Source organism: Durotheca rogersii (assembly GCF_024521655.1).
Source record: "Durotheca rogersii strain YMJ 92031201 chromosome Unknown GGS23scaffold_14, whole genome shotgun sequence".
NCBI classification, from domain to species: domain Eukaryota; kingdom Fungi; phylum Ascomycota; class Sordariomycetes; order Xylariales; family Xylariaceae; genus Durotheca; species Durotheca rogersii.
Window position 1 is genome coordinate 411,465 of NW_026251245.1, and position 17,933 is coordinate 429,397.

Consider the following 17,933-nt stretch of genomic DNA (forward strand, 5'->3'; position numbering starts at 1 on the left):
GTTGGCAATCTGTACAAGCCACACGAAAGAGGGGCGGCGGGCGTTGGCGGGAAACGCAAGGACTGTTGGGGTAAAGGCGCAGGCGGTGCCTATTCCTCGTAGAGCTGCTGCTGCATCTCGATTTCTGCCATGGCTTGTTAGCTGCGCGAGTTGCTGCTGCTGCGCTGCCGCGGGCGCGGAGAGAGGGGTCATGCGCCTACGCCACAGCCGGTTCGCTGAATCGGCGATCACCTTCGCCTTGGCCAACAGTTTCTCCTCGTACTTGTCCTCGTCCTCGGCCTTGAGCCGCACCTTGCTCGGTTGCGCCTATTTAACAATGCCACCGTGGTCAGTCCGCTATACTCGCATTCTCGCGCGTGGCCAGGTCGGGGACGGGATGGGATGGGATGGGCCCTGTCGCCGTCTCTCTCCTCTCCCTCCCTCTCTCTCCCTCTCCCCCCCTCTCTCTCGCTCCACGAACCTGCATAAGAACCGGTACGAGCTCTCTGGGATCCGCGTTCGCCACGGCGGCCACCGTCTTGAACCCGTTGTCGTAGAAGACCCGCGCCGTCCGGCTCTTGACGAACGTGATCTTGGCCAGCGCCAGGAGGTCCGACTTGGCCCCTGCGTTCAGCCTGTCCGAGAAGTGGTCGAGGATAGCCGCCATCGCCCTGGTGGTGGTGAGCATCAGTCTCAAGCCGAGACATGGCGCCGCGCCATCGGTTCCGATACGTGTGTGTGTGCACTTACCCCCAATTCATCTTTTCGCAGAATTTCATCACTAAATTATACTATAGTTAGCACGCACAAACGTGCGGCTTACTGGAGGCCGCGAGGACGGCCCAGCCGTGAAACGTCTGTTTAGTCTGGGCATATATGTCCCCCAAGTAAGGCTTCTAGGGGGGGGCCAATTCTAAGGGAATGATATGGAACCACTTACTTCCCGCAGCGAACCCCTGGCACGTCTGTGCGAGGGTCTGCACGGCACCCCGTGGTGTGTCATACTTCCGAGAGACCAGGTGAATGGGCATCTCGTTACAAAGGTCCCTCAGCTGCAGAGCCAGGTAGAATCTGTGATAGATCCGCGCAGTCTCTTTCTCTTCGGGCGTCGTCTCCTTGAGGCTCCCGCCTTGCGCCCTGCCCTATGTTAGTCCACACGCCCCTCTCTCTCTCTTTTTTTTTTTTTTTTTTTGGTCTCGTGGTAAAAATAGAAGTTGTCGCGTACATCGTGTTTACTTGTGTCGGTTTTAGGCCAAGGAAGATCATGACGCGCAGTCCGCTATCGTCTAGGTTCTCCATTTCGGATCTAAATACTCGCCAGTTTATGGTGAGGGATAAGTTGTGTATCGGCGTGAACATGTACAGGACATCTGCGGTAAGATTTTCTTTTTCATAAGTAACAGGGCTACGGGTTGGGCAAGCCGACTGCAAAGGCCGGGTTCTCGCGGGAGGCTGCTTACGCATCTCTCCATCCATCACAAAAGCGCGCAGCGCACGTTGCATCTCGCGATGGACGAACGCGCCGTCCTCGGGCTCTAGTGCCGACGCAACGACCGCCTGGCCCAGCTTCGTTGCGGTATACGAATACCCAGAGTCGTCGGACTGGACAAATCCCATGTCGACGAGGTCCTGCAGACCGCCTTCCACCCGGGCATGCACGGTGTCAGGCGACGCAGATAGGCTGAGCAGCGTCTTCTGGATGTAATCCTGGATGGAATCCCTCGAGTTCGCCAGCCGGATGGCGATTATCTCGAGCAGCGCTCGCTGGATGCGATGCCTCTCCGTCGTCAGGCCGCTCGAGATCTCGGGCAGTTCCGCGCGCATCAGCGCGATTACGTCTTCTAGGTCGGTCCCGCGGCAGCATAGATACGTCTCGCCCACCTCGTCTTTCCCTTTCCTCCCCGCGCGGCCGCGCATCTGGCGAAGCATCGAGGGCCCGACCAGCTCGCGGCCCATGCGCGCATTGTGGAGAATAACGCGCCGCGCAGGGAGGTTGACGCCGGCGGCTAGACTACAGGTCGCGACCAGGACTTTCAGCGCGCCGCTGTCGTACGCGTCGGCTACCATGTCGCGCTCCTCTGTAGTCAGACCGGCGTGGTGAAAGGCAACGCCGGAAGCGACCGTTTCGGCTAGAGTCGGATCCAGCCCCGTGCTAAGGCTGCGCAGACCCGCTAGGAGATCCAGCCTCTTCTCGAGGGCGGCCGGGTCGTCCGATGAAGCATCGCGTAGAACGCGGGCAATAAGCCGCGCGTCGGATTCGCACCCCTCTGATTGCATGTGTTAGTATATGTCACGACGAAACTGGCTCTTCCGCGAGGACAGGCTCATTCGCTCAGGGTGAAAGAGCTACAGTAGAATGATGAAATAAAGGAACATTTGACATACTATAGACTTGTGTTAGCGCATACGTGAAAGATATAGAACCAACGGGGAAAGGGCATTCTCAACTGCCAACTGACCGCCGACTACTACAGAATACGAGAGCGCCGTAGCCTTCTCTGGCCGTCTCCGCCGCCAGCGCAACAACGGCATTTAGCACGGGATCCTGGAATTCCTTGTGCGCGCTAGGCTGCACCGTCCGAACAGCATGGCTCTGGAGCTGGCTCGCACCAGAGTCGGAAGCGAGCTGGCTGGCGGCCCTGAGGAGGCCGCTGGTCGACGACGCTGGGTAGATGCCGCTGTCGTGGACGAGGTACTCGTCGATAGGCACGGGCCGGTAGACGGTGCTATAGATGTGGGCGTCGAGCCAACGCGACAATATATCGATGTTCTGCCGCGAGTCGTCAGCTGACGGAGGCGAGGGGGGTGGGGAGAGGGTGAGAATTCGCAACGCGGGTCGCGCGCGCGTCTGCTTACCGACAAAGTTGCGCTCATGCCGACGATCTGGACGTCGTGCTCGAGGCTCAGCAGCTTCGTGGCGATGAGCTCCATGAGATAGCCGCGGTGGTCGTCGTCCACCATGTGCAGCTCGTCCAGCACGACGGCCCGCAGCTTCGTGACGGTGCAGTCGTCGATGGCGGTGTTAATGAGGGCGTTGGCCTGCGCGCCTGTTAGGACTACAGCGGGAGGGGGCGCGGCCAAGAGCATCCGCGTATATCTATCTATCTATCTGTCTATCTATCTATCTATCTATATATATATACGTACCTTCTCGAAAGTGCAGACTCCGATGTCGAAATCGGACCAAGTCGCCCTGATCTTGCCGCCGCCGAAGAAGCCGACAACCCGGACGCTGTCGGCGTCGGCACGTCGCCGCCAGAGCGACTCGCCACTGGCCGACGCGCCCGCGGCGGGCGGGCGCTTGATGCCCTGGACGACGTTGCGCAGCCAGCGCACCTTCTCCTGGACGAGGGCGACGTAGGGGAGCACGAGCAAGGCCTTGGCGTCGTGGTCGTGTAGGACGCGCTTGAGCATTAAGATGTCGGCGACGAGGGACTTGCCGCCGCCGGTGGGCGCGGTGTAGACGAGATTGCGCGTCCCAGCGAGCAGGCCCGGCCCCAGCAGGCACTGCTTCTGCCACGGGTACATCTCGCGGATGCCGAGCGCCCGCAGGTTGGCCACCAGCGCGTCCGGGAGCCCGTACCGCGGGAACGAGAGTAAGAGCGAGCGGTCGGCCGTCGCGGTAGGGGGGGGCGGCGCCGCCGGCCGCTGCGAGCGCTCTGGGAGCTGCGGCGCGGCCGCGGGGTCGACGACGGCGATAGCGCTAGCGCGGAGCTCCGGTGGGCCGCTCCTCAGGACCGAGGCCCGCTGGAACGGGGTCGCCTTCTTCGACGACGAGGCGTCCGGCTCGGCGTGGGGCCTCTTGCTGCCGGCGATGGTGGTCGTGTGGAATGTCTTCTGCGGTAGCGCGATAGAGTCGACCGTGGTCTGGTGCAAGACACCTCGGCGGGGATCCATGACGGGTGCTCGGTAAGGTGAGCGAGGGCGGCTGTAGCCACACGAGGGGGGTTCGCTCGGAGAGGCGCTAGTCCGCCGCACCTAGAACCAGCTCGCTAGCGGCAGGCAGTCGATATCTGCGAGACGTCTCTTCTCGCTCGCGAGTGCATTCGCAGCTACGGTGGCTCGGGGCGGAGCAAATCGATCAGGCAAACCCCACCGGTCCCATGACGACGCAGAACCTGCCTCCTCGACCGGCAGCGGGCAATGTAGACGTAGGGAGCGAGCACGGTAGAGCAAAGCCAGGGGGGGGTTCGCGGGGAGAGGGGAGGGGAAGGGGGGGGGTTTCGAGATGGCGGTGTCGAGGCACGAAAGCAACACCAACTCACGTGGGCCCGGGACGGCTGTTTTTTTCTTCACAGGCCCTTGCATATGCCAAGTTGCAGATGGAGGATCAATTGACCAAATCGAAGGCGGGCAGCTCCCAGAGCATCGGGAATTTGGCGGCTAGGCTCCGATGCCCCGACGACGCCCCACAGCCGAGTACGCAGGTACCTGCTAGCCCGAGGGGGAGGTACCCAGGTACCGGCGACAAGAGTGCGACGCCGACGGGTGGAAGGCGAACCGCCCGCCGGCCAGTGGTCGATTCTGTACCGCACGCAGGTATCGCGCAATCCGCCATCGCTGCCGTGGTCGTGCAGGGGTGCGCAGGGCCACGAGTACCGTAGGTACCTACCAGGTACCTGCCTACCTGTGAGTAGGTACCTTGGGAGGTAGGTACTTGCAGATCAGTAGGTTACTTAACGAAGGATACCTAGGCTCGACCCCTAACAGCGCTACTTGGTAGTCTTCGTTGTTTAGCTCGTCTCTTACCTCTCACCTCCGGGTATAGGTACCTGTCTGGGTACCTACCTAGGTACCTCTAGGCGTCAAGGACTTGGGCAGGTTGCTCGTAGCCTGCCTCCTGACAATTGGGAGGCGCCACGAGGCCTTGGTCCGGCTGGTGGTGGAGGCCCGTGCCGATTGGCGGGCTGTGACGGGCTGCATGCTTCAACAATCCCAGTGAGGTACCTAAGTACCTGACGCAGGTGTGGAGGCATATTAGGTACCCAGGTACCTGCCTGACCCTTGGTGGGACCGGGATGGCAAATTCATACCCGCTGCGTTGCGTTGCGTTGCGTTGTGTTGCGTTGCCAGCACCTGTAACAACGTGTTACTAGCCTCTTCGCCGTCGGTCACGCCGCCCTGTCGCCTCCGGCCAGTACAGAGAGGGGGCCGGGCAAAGGAGGAGATGCCAACGCGCTAGGTGGCGGACGCTATGCGCATACCTAAAACACAGCGATGACGCGCGACAACTGATGGAGGGAGGTACATACTTGTCTGTCTACGTTTGACTTCGTCCCCGTCCCAACAATGCGTCATCGCCGCCGGCCGGTCATTTGGCGTCGATTAGACTGGCCGCCTCTTCCCTCCCCTCCCCTTCCCTTCCCCTCCTCTAGAACTCTCCCGAACGCCAATCCGTCTTCTGTTCTGTTCGTAGTTGGTCGTTGCCGCACCTGACCCGTCCGACCGACCGACCGCCGGCCCGCCGCGACTTGCGTACAGAGTATCGATGCATACAGACGCAATCCGTACGCGTACACTCGGATGCACGTGCCTGGATGCGAACACACGCTTGAGCGCCACCTTCGCCTCGCCGCTTGTCGTGTGCGCACTGGACTCCTCGGTAGGCCGTCGTACGACGCGCTACTCTCCTTGTGGGAGGGGATGGATGACTCCCGTGATATTCCTGACGACCCGGCGGTGGTGACCAGGGCTCCTCCACTTACACCCGTAAAACGCCAAGTTGTTCCCTACCCAGCCGCCTCCCACTCTCTTCTTCCTTTTTCCCTTATTCTCTCGGCGAGGAGAGTACTCATAAGAGTTAAGAGTTAGAAAGAGTTCGCTGGGGCCAACTTCCGATCAGATGGCTGACGAGAGACGGGATGTCCAGTCTCGCGCCCTCTCTCGCCAAGCTTCTCCGGTACCCGGCTAACCAACAACCGCGTCGGTGTTGATTCAGCATCCTGCTCATCTTACCCCTTTCGGGTAGCAGGTAGCAGGTAGCAGGTAATAGCAGGTTAGCAGACACGATATCGAAACCCGAGCTTTCTTTTTTTTTCTTCTTTCTTCTTCGCACCCCCCTCCCAGCCAAGCTAGACCGTCTTCCGATATAGCGTACGCATGGGCATAATGCCATCCCAGCCTGACGGTTATTACGACTGCCTTCCCCAGGCCGAATTGCCTCGCGGCCGACTGGGACTTCTCGCCATTTCCCGTTGGCGTAACCTACAGGTAGTTGGAGGAGGCTAAATGAACATGGCACCGCACATGAGGGTCAGACCCCTTAAAGGCCCTGAGTAAAAGGGCTAGTCTGGTTCCGGTCCTGTTTTCAGTCTCGACACAGGTGCAACGTCGTCGGCGCAAGTCTGCGCAGAACACACACAATTCGAGAAGCCGGGGGTGGGTGACGGTATCGACAAGCATCGTCTCCCCGTCTCGGCGATGGAAGTTCGTTCTGTCGCCGTGGTTAGGATTTGGGGGCTTGTCGGAGCTGATGAGAGAGGGACGCCAGCGAGCGACCTCGATGGGAGCGAATTCACCTGGCCATACCGATCCGGCCAGATTCCCGGGCTCGGTTGTCTCGTGTGTCTCGTACATACATATACATAGTATTGACACAGCGGTGACGGTTGCGATCCCTGCTGGACATGATCTGGTTGGGCGGTTGGGATCGCGAGGTGGGGGCGTTTTACTCGATGCCTGTGCCGGTACCACTGGGTTTGCCTGCCTACCTGGGTTTGCCTAGGTTTGCCAGGGCGCGCCAGGGCGCCTGGCGTCTGGATCTACGAGTGTGTACATGTCTACGTTGTGTACGTACAGTCGGTACATAGGTACAGGCAGATGTGGCTTCTCGAAGCTCGAGATCGACCCCCCCCCTCTCCTCATCTCCGTCAACCCCCCTCGATCATACACTTTGTGTAGAACGGGGGGTAACTCGCTATTCACCTCCCCGTCCGCCTGCCTCGATCACGCCAGCATGCATCGATGACTACCCACTTACCTAGGTAGGTATGTATGTATCGGTATACGTATCGACGTGCTATAGACCTCTCTGTATGTTTATATGAATGCAGGCGGGGGGGTGCGCCTCCTATCTAACCGCATGCCTGTCACATGCCATGCATGTATGTATATAAACAACATGAGTGGATGGATGTGTGGGCGGATGGATGGAGAGGCGGGTGGGCGAGCGGGCGAGTGGGTGGATAGAGATGGGACGGAGAGAGAGGGTGGGGAGGGAAGATGAAGGACAGGAGACGCCAAAAATGGGAAAGCTAGTGGGAGAGGCGAGAGAAAGAGAGAGAGAGAAGAAGAGAGACAGAGAGGGACAGAGACAGAGTGGAAGGGAGGAGGGAATGCACAGCGAGGCCAACCGGCCCGCGTTGTCAATCGCAGATGGGCGTGGTCTTGACTCGCGGGCAATCTTGGCCAGATCCCCACCCAGCCAGGTGCGACAAGTGACGGGAATGCTGCCTGTCATACGCTGCGCAGTCGCCCCGATGAGGCGAGCTCGAGGTTTCGGGACGCGCGGTAAACGGGTAGCCATCGTGACAAGGCCAGCGAGGAGGACCCCGGTATAAGAGGCGAGCGAGCAGGAGAGGTAATCATGAGAGGAGAGGCATGTGTATACCGACCGACCTACTTTAGGAGATAGGTATCTATGTGTAAACTACCTCACCTACCTACCTGGGTAAGTACCGAAGTGCGGCATGTAGAGTGGCGTAGGTACCTGAGGTAGGGCAGGTAAGGGGTACTACCTACCTGCATATTACCTACAAAAAGGTTAGGTTCATAAGAGGCATAACACACCTTCTCCGGTAGCCACGCTTAGGTTACGAGGTACCTAGGTAGGTAGGTAGGTATGTACCCACGGCCGGCCACCTTCGACCATGACCTCCGGTGCGGGAAAGGCACGAAAGACCGACGGACAGCTACCAGACATTAGTTAATTAAGTAGGTTGGTAGGTACCTAGGTAGGAAGGAAGAGAAAAGGCCATGCATAACGGGTGTGCAGACAGCATATATACCTACTATACTAACACAAACACCTGCGTCGTGAAAATACACGCACGCAGGTACATCCGGCAACGGGAAAGGGAGCTAGTCTGAATCCTACCAGCGTGGGAAGCCCACGAGGTTCCCGGGTACCTCAGGCAGGCAGGCAGGCAGGCAGGCAGGCAGGCAAGGTAGGTAGGTACCTCAGTAGGTAGGGTAGGGTAGAAGGTATCACGTTCAATTCAACGTTGAACAGGCACCGAGAAGGACGACGCGAGCGAGGGCCCTCCCTTTCGCAGATATATATAGGGGTGCTTCAAAATAAAAGGGGGGGGGAGGGGAGGGACATCTATGATGTAAATATATACGCCGATATAATATATACGCATAGGCTTAGGGACCTTAGAGATACATATATCTCTGGGTAGGTAGGTAATTAATACCCACCTCCGTGCGCCTGTCGGGTCGATAATGGAGTTCCCTCGCGGCCGAGGCAGTTACCAGTAATCTAGTAGGTATCACGAATGTAGCATTTCCTTGCCTCTAATCCCGAAGCGCCTGGCAATTCTCGCATAAGGGAAGCCATATCGATGTATCAAGTAGGAGGTACCTAACACAGACTTACGTGTAGGGAGAATGGAGGACCGATCTTGTAATTGTAGGGGGGGAGGGGGGTATTTCCACATGGATAGAGAGACAGACACCCAATATTTCACCCCGGCATTTTCATCGTCGACGCCCGCCAGAGAGATCTACACCAGCGTAGGGGGAGGCTACCGAAAGCAGGACTTCCTCGAGAGCTACCGAAACCATCTCCGATGCCTACTCGTGTCTCCCTCCTCTCCCCAACCCGAACCTGCCTGGAGATGCGACTACGGCAGGTAGGCATACGCTGAACGAGGGACGAGATGAAGTCGAGTAAGAAGATGCAGCCTTTTATAGTAGGGAGCGCACTTTGGTTGGACGCGACAGGGGTGCTGGCCAGCAAAGTAGTATGGATGGACCAGTGGGTTCTCCCCCCCTCCCAAGGCGAGACCTTTTTTAACCTCAGTGCCACTCCACCCCGGGCCCTGGCTGTCTGCCCAGGCCGGGTCAAGTACATGTACATGTCGAGCCGTTGTGCACTGTTGAATCCCGCAGGCTTTTGCCGCCACCCTGCGCCAGCCCCGGGTACCGGTACCGTGGGTACGGCATGGACGTACCCTCTGCCAATTCCAGCTGGTGCACACAATATCAGACCTTGAATGGCTGAAGATCCCCAACTTCCTCCACCACCTGCATCTCTCTCACTCTCTCACTCTTCTCGCTCTTTTTCCCGTTCCCTTTGTATGCATGTATGCATGTGTGTGTGTGTGGTGTGCGTGTGGGAGTGCGCGAGCGCGCGAGTGTGAGCGCGCGCCTCTTGCCAATTGCCCGCCCCTCTGCCAACCTACCAGCCTACCAACTTACCAACCCATCTAAGTAAGCGAATTCCGTGATCTGTGTAGAGGTGAGGTAGGTATACCTCTCGCGCGGTATATCTGGGACATCCGCCTGTGGTATTCTTAGAGGTGCTCTCGCCAGTGCCTGAGGTTAGTAACCTGCTCCCGTTACTCGCCCACCTCCGCCCGGCCTGCCTTGTGTGCATACGTACATACCTTACCTACATACATGTCTGTCTGTCCACCCATCCACCCCGTCCATCTCCATCATCAACCCATTCGCCCTTCTGCCCAATCACCCCTCTGCCCGTGTATACCTCTTCCATATATGGAGATCGATGTGTGTGCGCCGTCGTGTACTGTACATCCTATCTCGAGCAATAAAATTGCCGTTAGCCATACCTCAACCAGAGTAGCATTTCCTCGTTGCCTCTCTCTCTCTCTCTCTCTGTCTCTCTGGACTGCCTCTGGTCTCGTCTCCCCCTCCCTCTACTCTCTCTCTCTCTCTTCCTCTTCCTCTCTTCTCCCCTCTGAGGTGCCAGACGGAGAGAGACGGGCGGACAGACAGACACACATACATACGTCTCCCTGCCTTTCTCTCCTTCTTTCTTTCTCGCCCACACCCGCACACCATAGCTTACACGCAGCTACCGTATCTTGGATAGGTAAGCATCATCTCCTTCTCCGTACCCAGCTTGCCTGCCTCGATCGATACGCATACATATACCTACACTACAACACGCTGCACACACTACACGCTACATTACACCACTTGCACGCACGCACGCACGCACGCACACGCTAGCTAGGCGCACCCACACAGACACACAACACACACGCTTTGCATCCGTCCTCATCCATCTCACCCAGTCAATGTCAGTCAGCCCTTGCCAACCTCGGAGCTTATTAGACGGCTCCCCCAGCTTGCCCCAGGTAAGAGAGAGAGGCCAACCTTCGTCGTCGGGTCTGGTCTTGTCTGTTTCCATTCCTACCCTCCGCCCTCCGTCCGCTTGCCTGCTGCCTTTTGCCGGGCCTATTCTAACCCGCCGAACCTGGCCGAATTCCACCCATCTGCCTTGCCCACACACATACATACCTCCGTCGACATCTTCGACTCTTTTTTTTTTTTACCTTACCCTGCCTTACCCTATGGCCTTCCCCCCCTCCAGGTACTGCACCCTAGGCATGTAGTATCCGGCAGCCTTTTAAATGAACCCCCCGGCATCCCAGACTCGTTCTCCTAACTTGCCAAGCCCAGGTTAGTAACCAAGAGCAATTCGTATCATCAGCTATCCCCCCGATCCCTCCCTCCCGCGACGTCCAAGGACCACCTCGATGGTCTCGGGATCAGTAGATTGGGTCGACCATCGTATGCTTCTCTCCTCCTCGCCGCGCTCACTAAACAGGCCCTAGCCTTTTCACCTGGCCCACTCTGCTGTTATTGCGGCAATATCTCCCTTTCCTTCTCTCTCTCTCTCTCTGTATGTGTGCGTGCGTGTGTGTGCGTGTGTGTTCTCTCTCGCTCCCCTACTACTTAGTCTGGTACTGTCCATACCACATCTCGCCTACTCCGCCATCCCAAAATCCTATGGGCTACCCGGCTAGTCGTGTGGATAGTGGACACCGATTTGAGGGCCTGTCCCGCCGCCTCAGACCTCCCCGGCCCATCTTGGCTTGCTTTACATAAACCTTCACTCCTACATAGTGCTACTTTGTTCTTCCCTGTCCCACATCACCGTCACGTCTCCCACCTTTTCTTCCACTCTTCAACCTCGCCATCCATTCTCGTCACTCGTCGAGGCATCCCGCGTATCCAGCTCTTCTTTTTTTTTTTTCCTTCCCTCTCTCCTTCTCCTTCCCTCTACTCCCATTCCCTCCCCCCCCCCCCTCCTCTATTACTCCCCTTCCTAGGCACTTACATGTCTAACCGTGCTCGTTAGAACTTATCAACACACTCACTTTTAGTCCCTCCCCTGCTCTCTCCCACACACGGCGCCTCTTGTCAGGGCAATCGTGGGACACCATACGCGGCAACTCGGTAAGCTATTCCACGGGCCCCCGTCCCCCAGCTTGGCCTCGGTGCTACGGGCGACACACTTGTATGGAATCGACGGCACCCAGCTCAGTTCTCATCTAAACCCGCATTCTGCCTGCGAGACCAGCACCTGGGGTCGGCCGTCTTATGGATGCAGAATTCCATTATTTGCCTCGATTAGCCTGCGGTAACCTTTTCGGCGTTCCTCGGTGTCACCTTGGATGCGCCGCCTTTTAATCACCCACCATGGCGCAGAAGTCAAGCGACCCCGATGACCAGCCAAATCCTGCCCCCCATAAAGAATTCCCAGACTCGGGATCCGCCCAGAAGTCATCATCTCATATGTCCGCATCCGCACCTGCACCTCATAAATCAACCAACTCTAGAGCCCCCGGGGAAAATGCTGCCGACTCCCAACCTATGGCTAAGTCAACATCTTCGGGCTCCAATCCATCGGCCAAGGAGGCCGCGGCAGGCCCGTCTCCCTATGGCACGCGTTCCCGCAACCGTGGCCAGGCGCGGCCCAACTACGCGGAGGACAAAGATGGGGATGTGGACATGTACGACGCCTTTCTAGACAAGAAAGACGACGAACCGAAAAAATCATCACGACAGGTCGGCACCTCAGCAAATGGCGCAGGGGATGCATCGAGAGCTACGGCCTCGGCGTCGCGCAAAGGTGCAGCGGTGGCAGCATCAGTAGCGTCCGCGCCCGAGGATGGCAAGGGTGGCGGTAGCTCGCACGCAGCGACTAAGGATTCGCACGCAGCGAGCAACGCGACCTCGAACGCCGCGTCTACCTCCACCACCTCCACCACTTCTAAGAAGCGAAAGGCACCCACGCAATCCACCGCCAGCAACGCGCACCACCGCGCCAATACGCCGGTACCGTCCGGCCCTGCTGCGACGGGGACGAGACGAGGTGCCTCGCACACGACAGCAGCGGTCTCGGCGGGAACAACCACGGCGACGACCAGCATGGCCCCGAGCAACGGGGGGTATAAGATGTCGAACATGCTAAGCTTTGAGAAATGCGGTGCGATCCCAAGGGATGGGAAGATGGTAGCAGACGATGGCACCGTGCTACAAGCAAATGGTACGAACGGTTGTTTTTTTCATTTTGGTCTTTTTTTTTATTTTTGTTTTTTATTAGACGGAGAGGGCGAGCGGGAGGGAAAATGGGCACTGGCCAGTCGCCAAAACGCGGACATGCACGATGCATGGGTGCATCGACCCGCGACTCGCTCTGCTCCTGGCTCTCCTTGTCTCTGGTGGCTTGTCGCGACAGGGTCGGCCGACTCGGTTCACTAACGCTCTGGCTAGATCACGTGTACCTGGTGTGCGAGCCGCCAGGAGAGCCGTATTACCTGGGCCGGATCATGGAGTTCCTCCATGTGCAGAACGACGCTGCAAAGGCGGTGGATGCGTTGCGAATCAATTGGTACTATCGGCCCAAGGACATCGGCAAGAAGATGAACGACACGAGACTGGTGTTCGCCACCATGCATTCGGACATTAGCCCGTTGACCTCGCTGCGCGGCAAATGCGAGATCCGCCACAAGGCCGAAATCGAGGACATGGACGCGTACCGAAAAAGCCCCGACTGCTTCTGGTACGAGAAGCTCTACGACCGCTACATCCAGAAGAACTACGATGTCGTCCCGTGCTCCCAGATCGTGAACGTGCCGGAGCGGGTGAAGAGGGTGCTGGACGAGCGATGGAAATACATCCTGGTGGAACAGGGTCGGTCCAAGGAGTTTACGAGCGCCGTCAAATTGTGTAAGAGATGCGGCGGGTACTGCGCCAGGTACGTACCGGCTTTTTGCTGGGGCCCCCCCCCCTGCTCTGCCTCCTCCTGCCACAGCAACAAGCTGCGTCCCCACCACGATTCCCATCTCGGTATATATATATATATATAAAAAAGAAGGAAAGGAAAAAAAAAAAAAAGAGAAAGAGAGAACATGCCGCCTTGCTTATATCATCAGCCGCCGCCCCCATTTCCCCCCGATTCGCTCCCCCCTTTTCCCGCGTATACATGTATGCGTGCATATATACGTGCATATACGCATTTATGCGTATATCGCACACATCTACATCTATACGCATGCATACACTAGCGCACGCACCTGTCATACCCCACGAGACCTGTCGCATCGTACTTACCGACCGCTGACCGAGGGGGGGGGAGAACAGCAACGACTCCGTCGACTGCGCCGTCTGCCAGCACACGTATCACATGAACTGCGTCCGGCCGCCTCTGCTGAAGAAACCGTCACGTGGCTTCGCCTGGGCCTGCGCCGCGTGCAGCCGTGCCCAGGAGAGGAAGCTGGAGGCCCGGCACACCCCGAGCCTGCTGGGTTCGAACGCGGAGGCCGAGGAGGAGGAGTTCTGGGACGACGACGACGACGCTCTCGATACTAACCGCACGAGTCCGGCCGACGGTATCGACGACTCGCATCAGCCCGCGACCGCCGAGCAGATATACCATGCGAGCCTGTGGCCCTACCGGTACCTGGGCCAGCACTGCAAGCCGGAGGACGCATTGGACTACGACGACAGGATCTATCCACGCGCCGGCTCTCGCCTGGGACCCAAGCACCAAGCCACCGTTCTCCCTTGGCCCGGACGTCCGGTCAAGCTAGTAAAGCCGCTGGAGATCAAGAAGTCGGGCAAGAAGGATGGCAAGCAATCGAAGGAGGTTCAGGCCGCCCTCGAAGCCGAGAAAGCCGCCCGGGAAAAGCGCCCGAGGTGGGTGCAGGACGAACCTCCGGGGTATGTGGCGAGGGGCGAGGATTTCGGCAACGACGACCCGAATAATACCGCACAACTACTATGGAAACCGCTCGACCAAGCGAACACCTCCTTGACCGAATCCCAGCTCGACGATTATATGGCGAACGCCAGGCTGAAGCTCGCTCTGGCATTTAACCTGTCCAAGGAATCGACCAATCTCAAGGACGCGGCCATAAACACGCTTTTCAAGACCGACTACGACCCGGTTAAGAGCCTGAAGATCCTTTCCCGGGCCGACAAGTCGATCTTCAAGGAGCCAGAGCTTAGCGCCGCCGAGATCAAGAAATTCGAGGAGGGCGTGACCAAATTTGGCTCCGAGCTACACCCTGTAACCAAGCACGTCAAGACCGTCAAGCATTCCCGCATCGTTCGGTTTTATTACACGTGGAAGAAGACGGACCGGGGCAAGCAGATATGGGGCAATTTCTCCGGCAGAAAGGGGAAAAAGGAAGCGAAGAAGGCGGAGGCGACGGCCAACAAGCTCCAGGACGATGTGGCTGACGATCACGACGACTCGGCGTTCGACGCTGGCAAGGCCCTCGAGCGAAAGAGGGGCTTCATGTGCAAATTCTGCTCTACGAAATCCTCACGGCAGTGGCGACGGGCTCCCAACGTCGCGACGGCTCTGGTGACCGAAGGAGGCGGCAAGCACTCGAACAAGGACAAGGGTATCCAATACATATCCGCATTGTGCCGACGGTGTGCGGAGCTATGGCGGCGATACGCTATCCAATGGGAAGACATCGACGATCTCGCCAAGAAAGTGGCCGCCGCCGGCGGACGTTCGTGGAAGCGAAAGGTCGACGAGGAGCTGCTCAAGGAGCTCATAGCCGCCAACGAAATGATGAACATGACAGTGTACAACACCCTGTCGACGACGACTACCCCGGCGACTCAGAGCGCCGCCGCGACACCCGCAGCACACGCCAACGGTACTGAAGCGCCGCCACCGCGCAAGAAGCTCAAGACGGTCGCGGACAAGGACGTCGAGGTCAACAGCTCGGATGCTGGCAGCGTCTCGAACGTCGCCCCGCCGAAGAAGAAGGAGAAGGCAATAGTGGAGAAGCCCCCGCCGCCGCCCGCTCCGGAGATGCCGAAGCCTCGGACCCTACCGTGCGCTATATGCCATCAGATGGCGCCCCTGGGCGAACAGGCTCACCTCTGCTGCAAAGAGTGCCGGCTCACCGTCCATCGCAAGTGCTACGGCGTCCTCGATGCTCGCCTTCCGGGCAAATGGGCTTGCGACACGTGTCTCAACGACAAGAGCCCCCAAGTTTCCATTGTAAGTATACTACTACTACTACTACTACTACTACTACTACTCCTACTGCTTGATTAGATTCTGCCTGGAGCTTAGCAGTCACCACTCGCCGCAGACCGCTGACAGACCGCAACTAGGAATACAAATGCGCCTTGTGCCCCGTAGAATTCACCGAACACGACTTCGTAGAGCCTCCAAAGAATACGCACAAGAAGAAGACCGAGAAGGAGAAGGAAAAGGAGCGCCTCGACCGTGAGCTCGCCCAGAAGGCCGCGGATTATTACCGCAAGAGACAAGAAGAGATGCACCGCCCGGTGAATCCTAGAGAGCCTCTAAAAAGAACTACGGATAATAACTGGGTCCATGTCACCTGCGCAGTATGGACGCCGGAGGTCAAGTTCGGCAACGCCCAAGCCATGGGCCCTTCGGAAGGCATCCCGTCTATACCGCGCAGCCGATACGAGGAAGTCTGCAAGGCGTGTAGGAAGAAGGGCGGCGCATGTGTGACCTGCCACCACTGCCGTGCCCCTGGTAAGTGCTCTTCCCCCCCTTCCCAAATAGCCAGGTTCCCTTCCGCTAATATCGAGACAGTGCACATAGAATGCGCCAACCAGAATGGGTATCTTCTCGGCTTCGAGATCACTCCCGTCAAGGGATCCCGGCGAGATCAGCACAACATTGTGACCTTCGCCGGAGAGACAGGGACGATGTCGGCGGCTGTCTGGTGCAAGGAACACATCCCAAAGGGTGTGGTTCATCGCATGTACGACTTAGTCGCTCAGCCAGACGGCCAGAGCAAGGATCCTGCTGCGGCTTTGAACGCCTTGCAGTTCTACGTGCAGCAGTACAAGCAAGCCGACCTTGCGCTCACGGGTACCGTTCGTAAGGCCAACCTGTCCCACCTCGCCACCAAGACACCCACGCCGGCCGCCCAGGCCAATTCGAACCGTAGGCAGTCCACGGTGGCGCCCGGCTCGGCGGCGGCGAGACCAAGATCGTCTTCGGTCGATAATAGTGCCGAAGTAGCCTCCATCCTCGCTCAGAGCGGCGATAGGGTTTGCATCACTTGCGGCATCGACGTAAGCCCGAAGTGGTGGCCCGTCGGCAAGGACCAAGAAAACCTCTTGATAAATGGGTACCGTGGCAGCCTCGGGGTAGAGGCGCAGAAGTTCATCGCGCAGCGGAGCGCTCAGTGCCACAGATGTAAGAAAGCTAAACGAAAACCCACAGCCCACGTATCGCCAACGCCGCCACCGCCGCCGGCGGCCCTACCACCGGTACCCGCAGACGTGTCTCCCAAGGAAGCGCCACGAGCACCACCACCTCCTCCGATCCCCAACACCGTAACCAATCATCCACCGCCGCCACCACCACCACCACCACCACCCCATATACCACACCCCGTGGATAGGCTACCTAATCTAGGAGGTTCGTGGGGACAGCGCACTCCCACAGCACCATCAGTCATATCTCCGGTTGTCTCGGCGCCTCCATCGATCGCTCCACCGCCCTTGCACCCGCCAACGGGAGCCCCCCCTCCGCCGCTACCGCTAGCGACAGCTCACGCTGGGCCGAGCCCGATGGCTGCTCCGAGCGGGCCACCGCCGGTACCTGCCCACCACTACGCGCCGCCCAGCGCGCCATACGGGGACTGGCACCGCAGCCCGACACAGCACCCGCCAGTTCTCCACCACATTAACGGCGGTTCTAACGGGCCGAACCCGATACATCATAATCACCTTCGCGACCTTCGACCCCCGCCGATAGCTCCGATATCTCACCACCAGGGGCCGCCGCTCCAGCACGGGCTCGGCCAGCCTATGGTCAACGGCATCCCGCCATCGCCGCCTCGACGGGGCCCTCCTCCTGTGCAGAACGGGACTCAGCCGTTCATGGCACCATTCCACCACCCCGCGCACAGCCCGCTGCACGCGCTCACGAACGGCAGCCCGCCGCCACCGCGACCTTCGGAGCATTCCTTCTCTCAGGGTCTGCTCGGGCCGCGCTCACCGTTCCTGAACCCGCACGGAAGCCCGCCGATCCCGCGCGAGGGTATCTCGATGAGCCGCGAACCCAGTCTCAGCAACGGCAGCAACGGCCCGCCTAGGCCCAGCGACAACCGGCCGGCGAGTGGGGCCAGCGCCAACGCATCACTGCGCAACCTGTTGTCGTGAAGGGGAGGCGTGATAGTAGATCGCCGATGTTGAGGGTTAGAACACGGGATTTATTAACAGCTGTTTTTTTTTTATTTTAAGAAAAGAAAACTCGTTTCGATTTGGGCGTTTCTTCGGGGTTGGTTGTATAACTAGAGAGGCATATACCAAAGGCGCTTGGGCTAATAGAGAGGCACGCTCGGGTCGGGAGCGGAAAGGGGGGGCGAGGAACATTACGCTCATCGGACACTCACAGACATTCGTACCGCATTCGAGATTTGCACGACAGCTCTATAATTCCTTATTACACTAGTGGC

The 17,933-nt window shown here is 58.5% G+C and overlaps 3 protein-coding genes across 3 annotated transcripts; 1 reads left to right on the top strand and 2 right to left on the bottom strand.

Moving 5' to 3' along the window:
- Window positions 1–89: 89 nt before the first annotated feature.
- Window positions 90–3,876, bottom strand: GGS23DRAFT_597797 (P-loop containing nucleoside triphosphate hydrolase protein; the record flags this gene model as incomplete). Its single annotated transcript, XM_051518675.1, has 10 exons — window positions 90–124; window positions 201–306; window positions 461–650; window positions 730–760; window positions 920–1,116; window positions 1,205–1,349; window positions 1,440–2,246; window positions 2,446–2,749; window positions 2,836–3,018; window positions 3,127–3,876. The coding sequence occupies 10 exons, from the start codon at window positions 3,874–3,876 to the stop codon at window positions 90–92; spliced, it is 2,748 nt and encodes a 915-aa protein (XP_051370890.1).
- A 2,951-nt stretch (window positions 3,877–6,827) lies between these two features.
- On the bottom strand, window positions 6,828–7,586 carry GGS23DRAFT_110226 (uncharacterized protein). The gene has a single exon (XM_051510987.1). It carries the CDS (start codon window positions 7,502–7,504, stop codon window positions 7,049–7,051), a length of 456 nt encoding a protein of 151 aa, XP_051370891.1. The 5' UTR covers window positions 7,505–7,586; the 3' UTR covers window positions 6,828–7,048.
- Window positions 7,587–11,253: 3,667 nt separating this feature from the next.
- Window positions 11,254–17,655, top strand: GGS23DRAFT_110300 (uncharacterized protein). The gene is made up of 5 exons (XM_051510989.1): window positions 11,254–12,505; window positions 12,733–13,216; window positions 13,603–15,484; window positions 15,601–15,994; window positions 16,055–17,655. The coding sequence occupies exons 1-5, from the start codon at window positions 11,656–11,658 to the stop codon at window positions 17,635–17,637; spliced, it is 5,193 nt and encodes a 1,730-aa protein (XP_051370892.1). The 5' UTR covers window positions 11,254–11,655; the 3' UTR covers window positions 17,638–17,655.
- The last annotated feature ends 278 nt before the right edge of the window (window positions 17,656–17,933 follow it).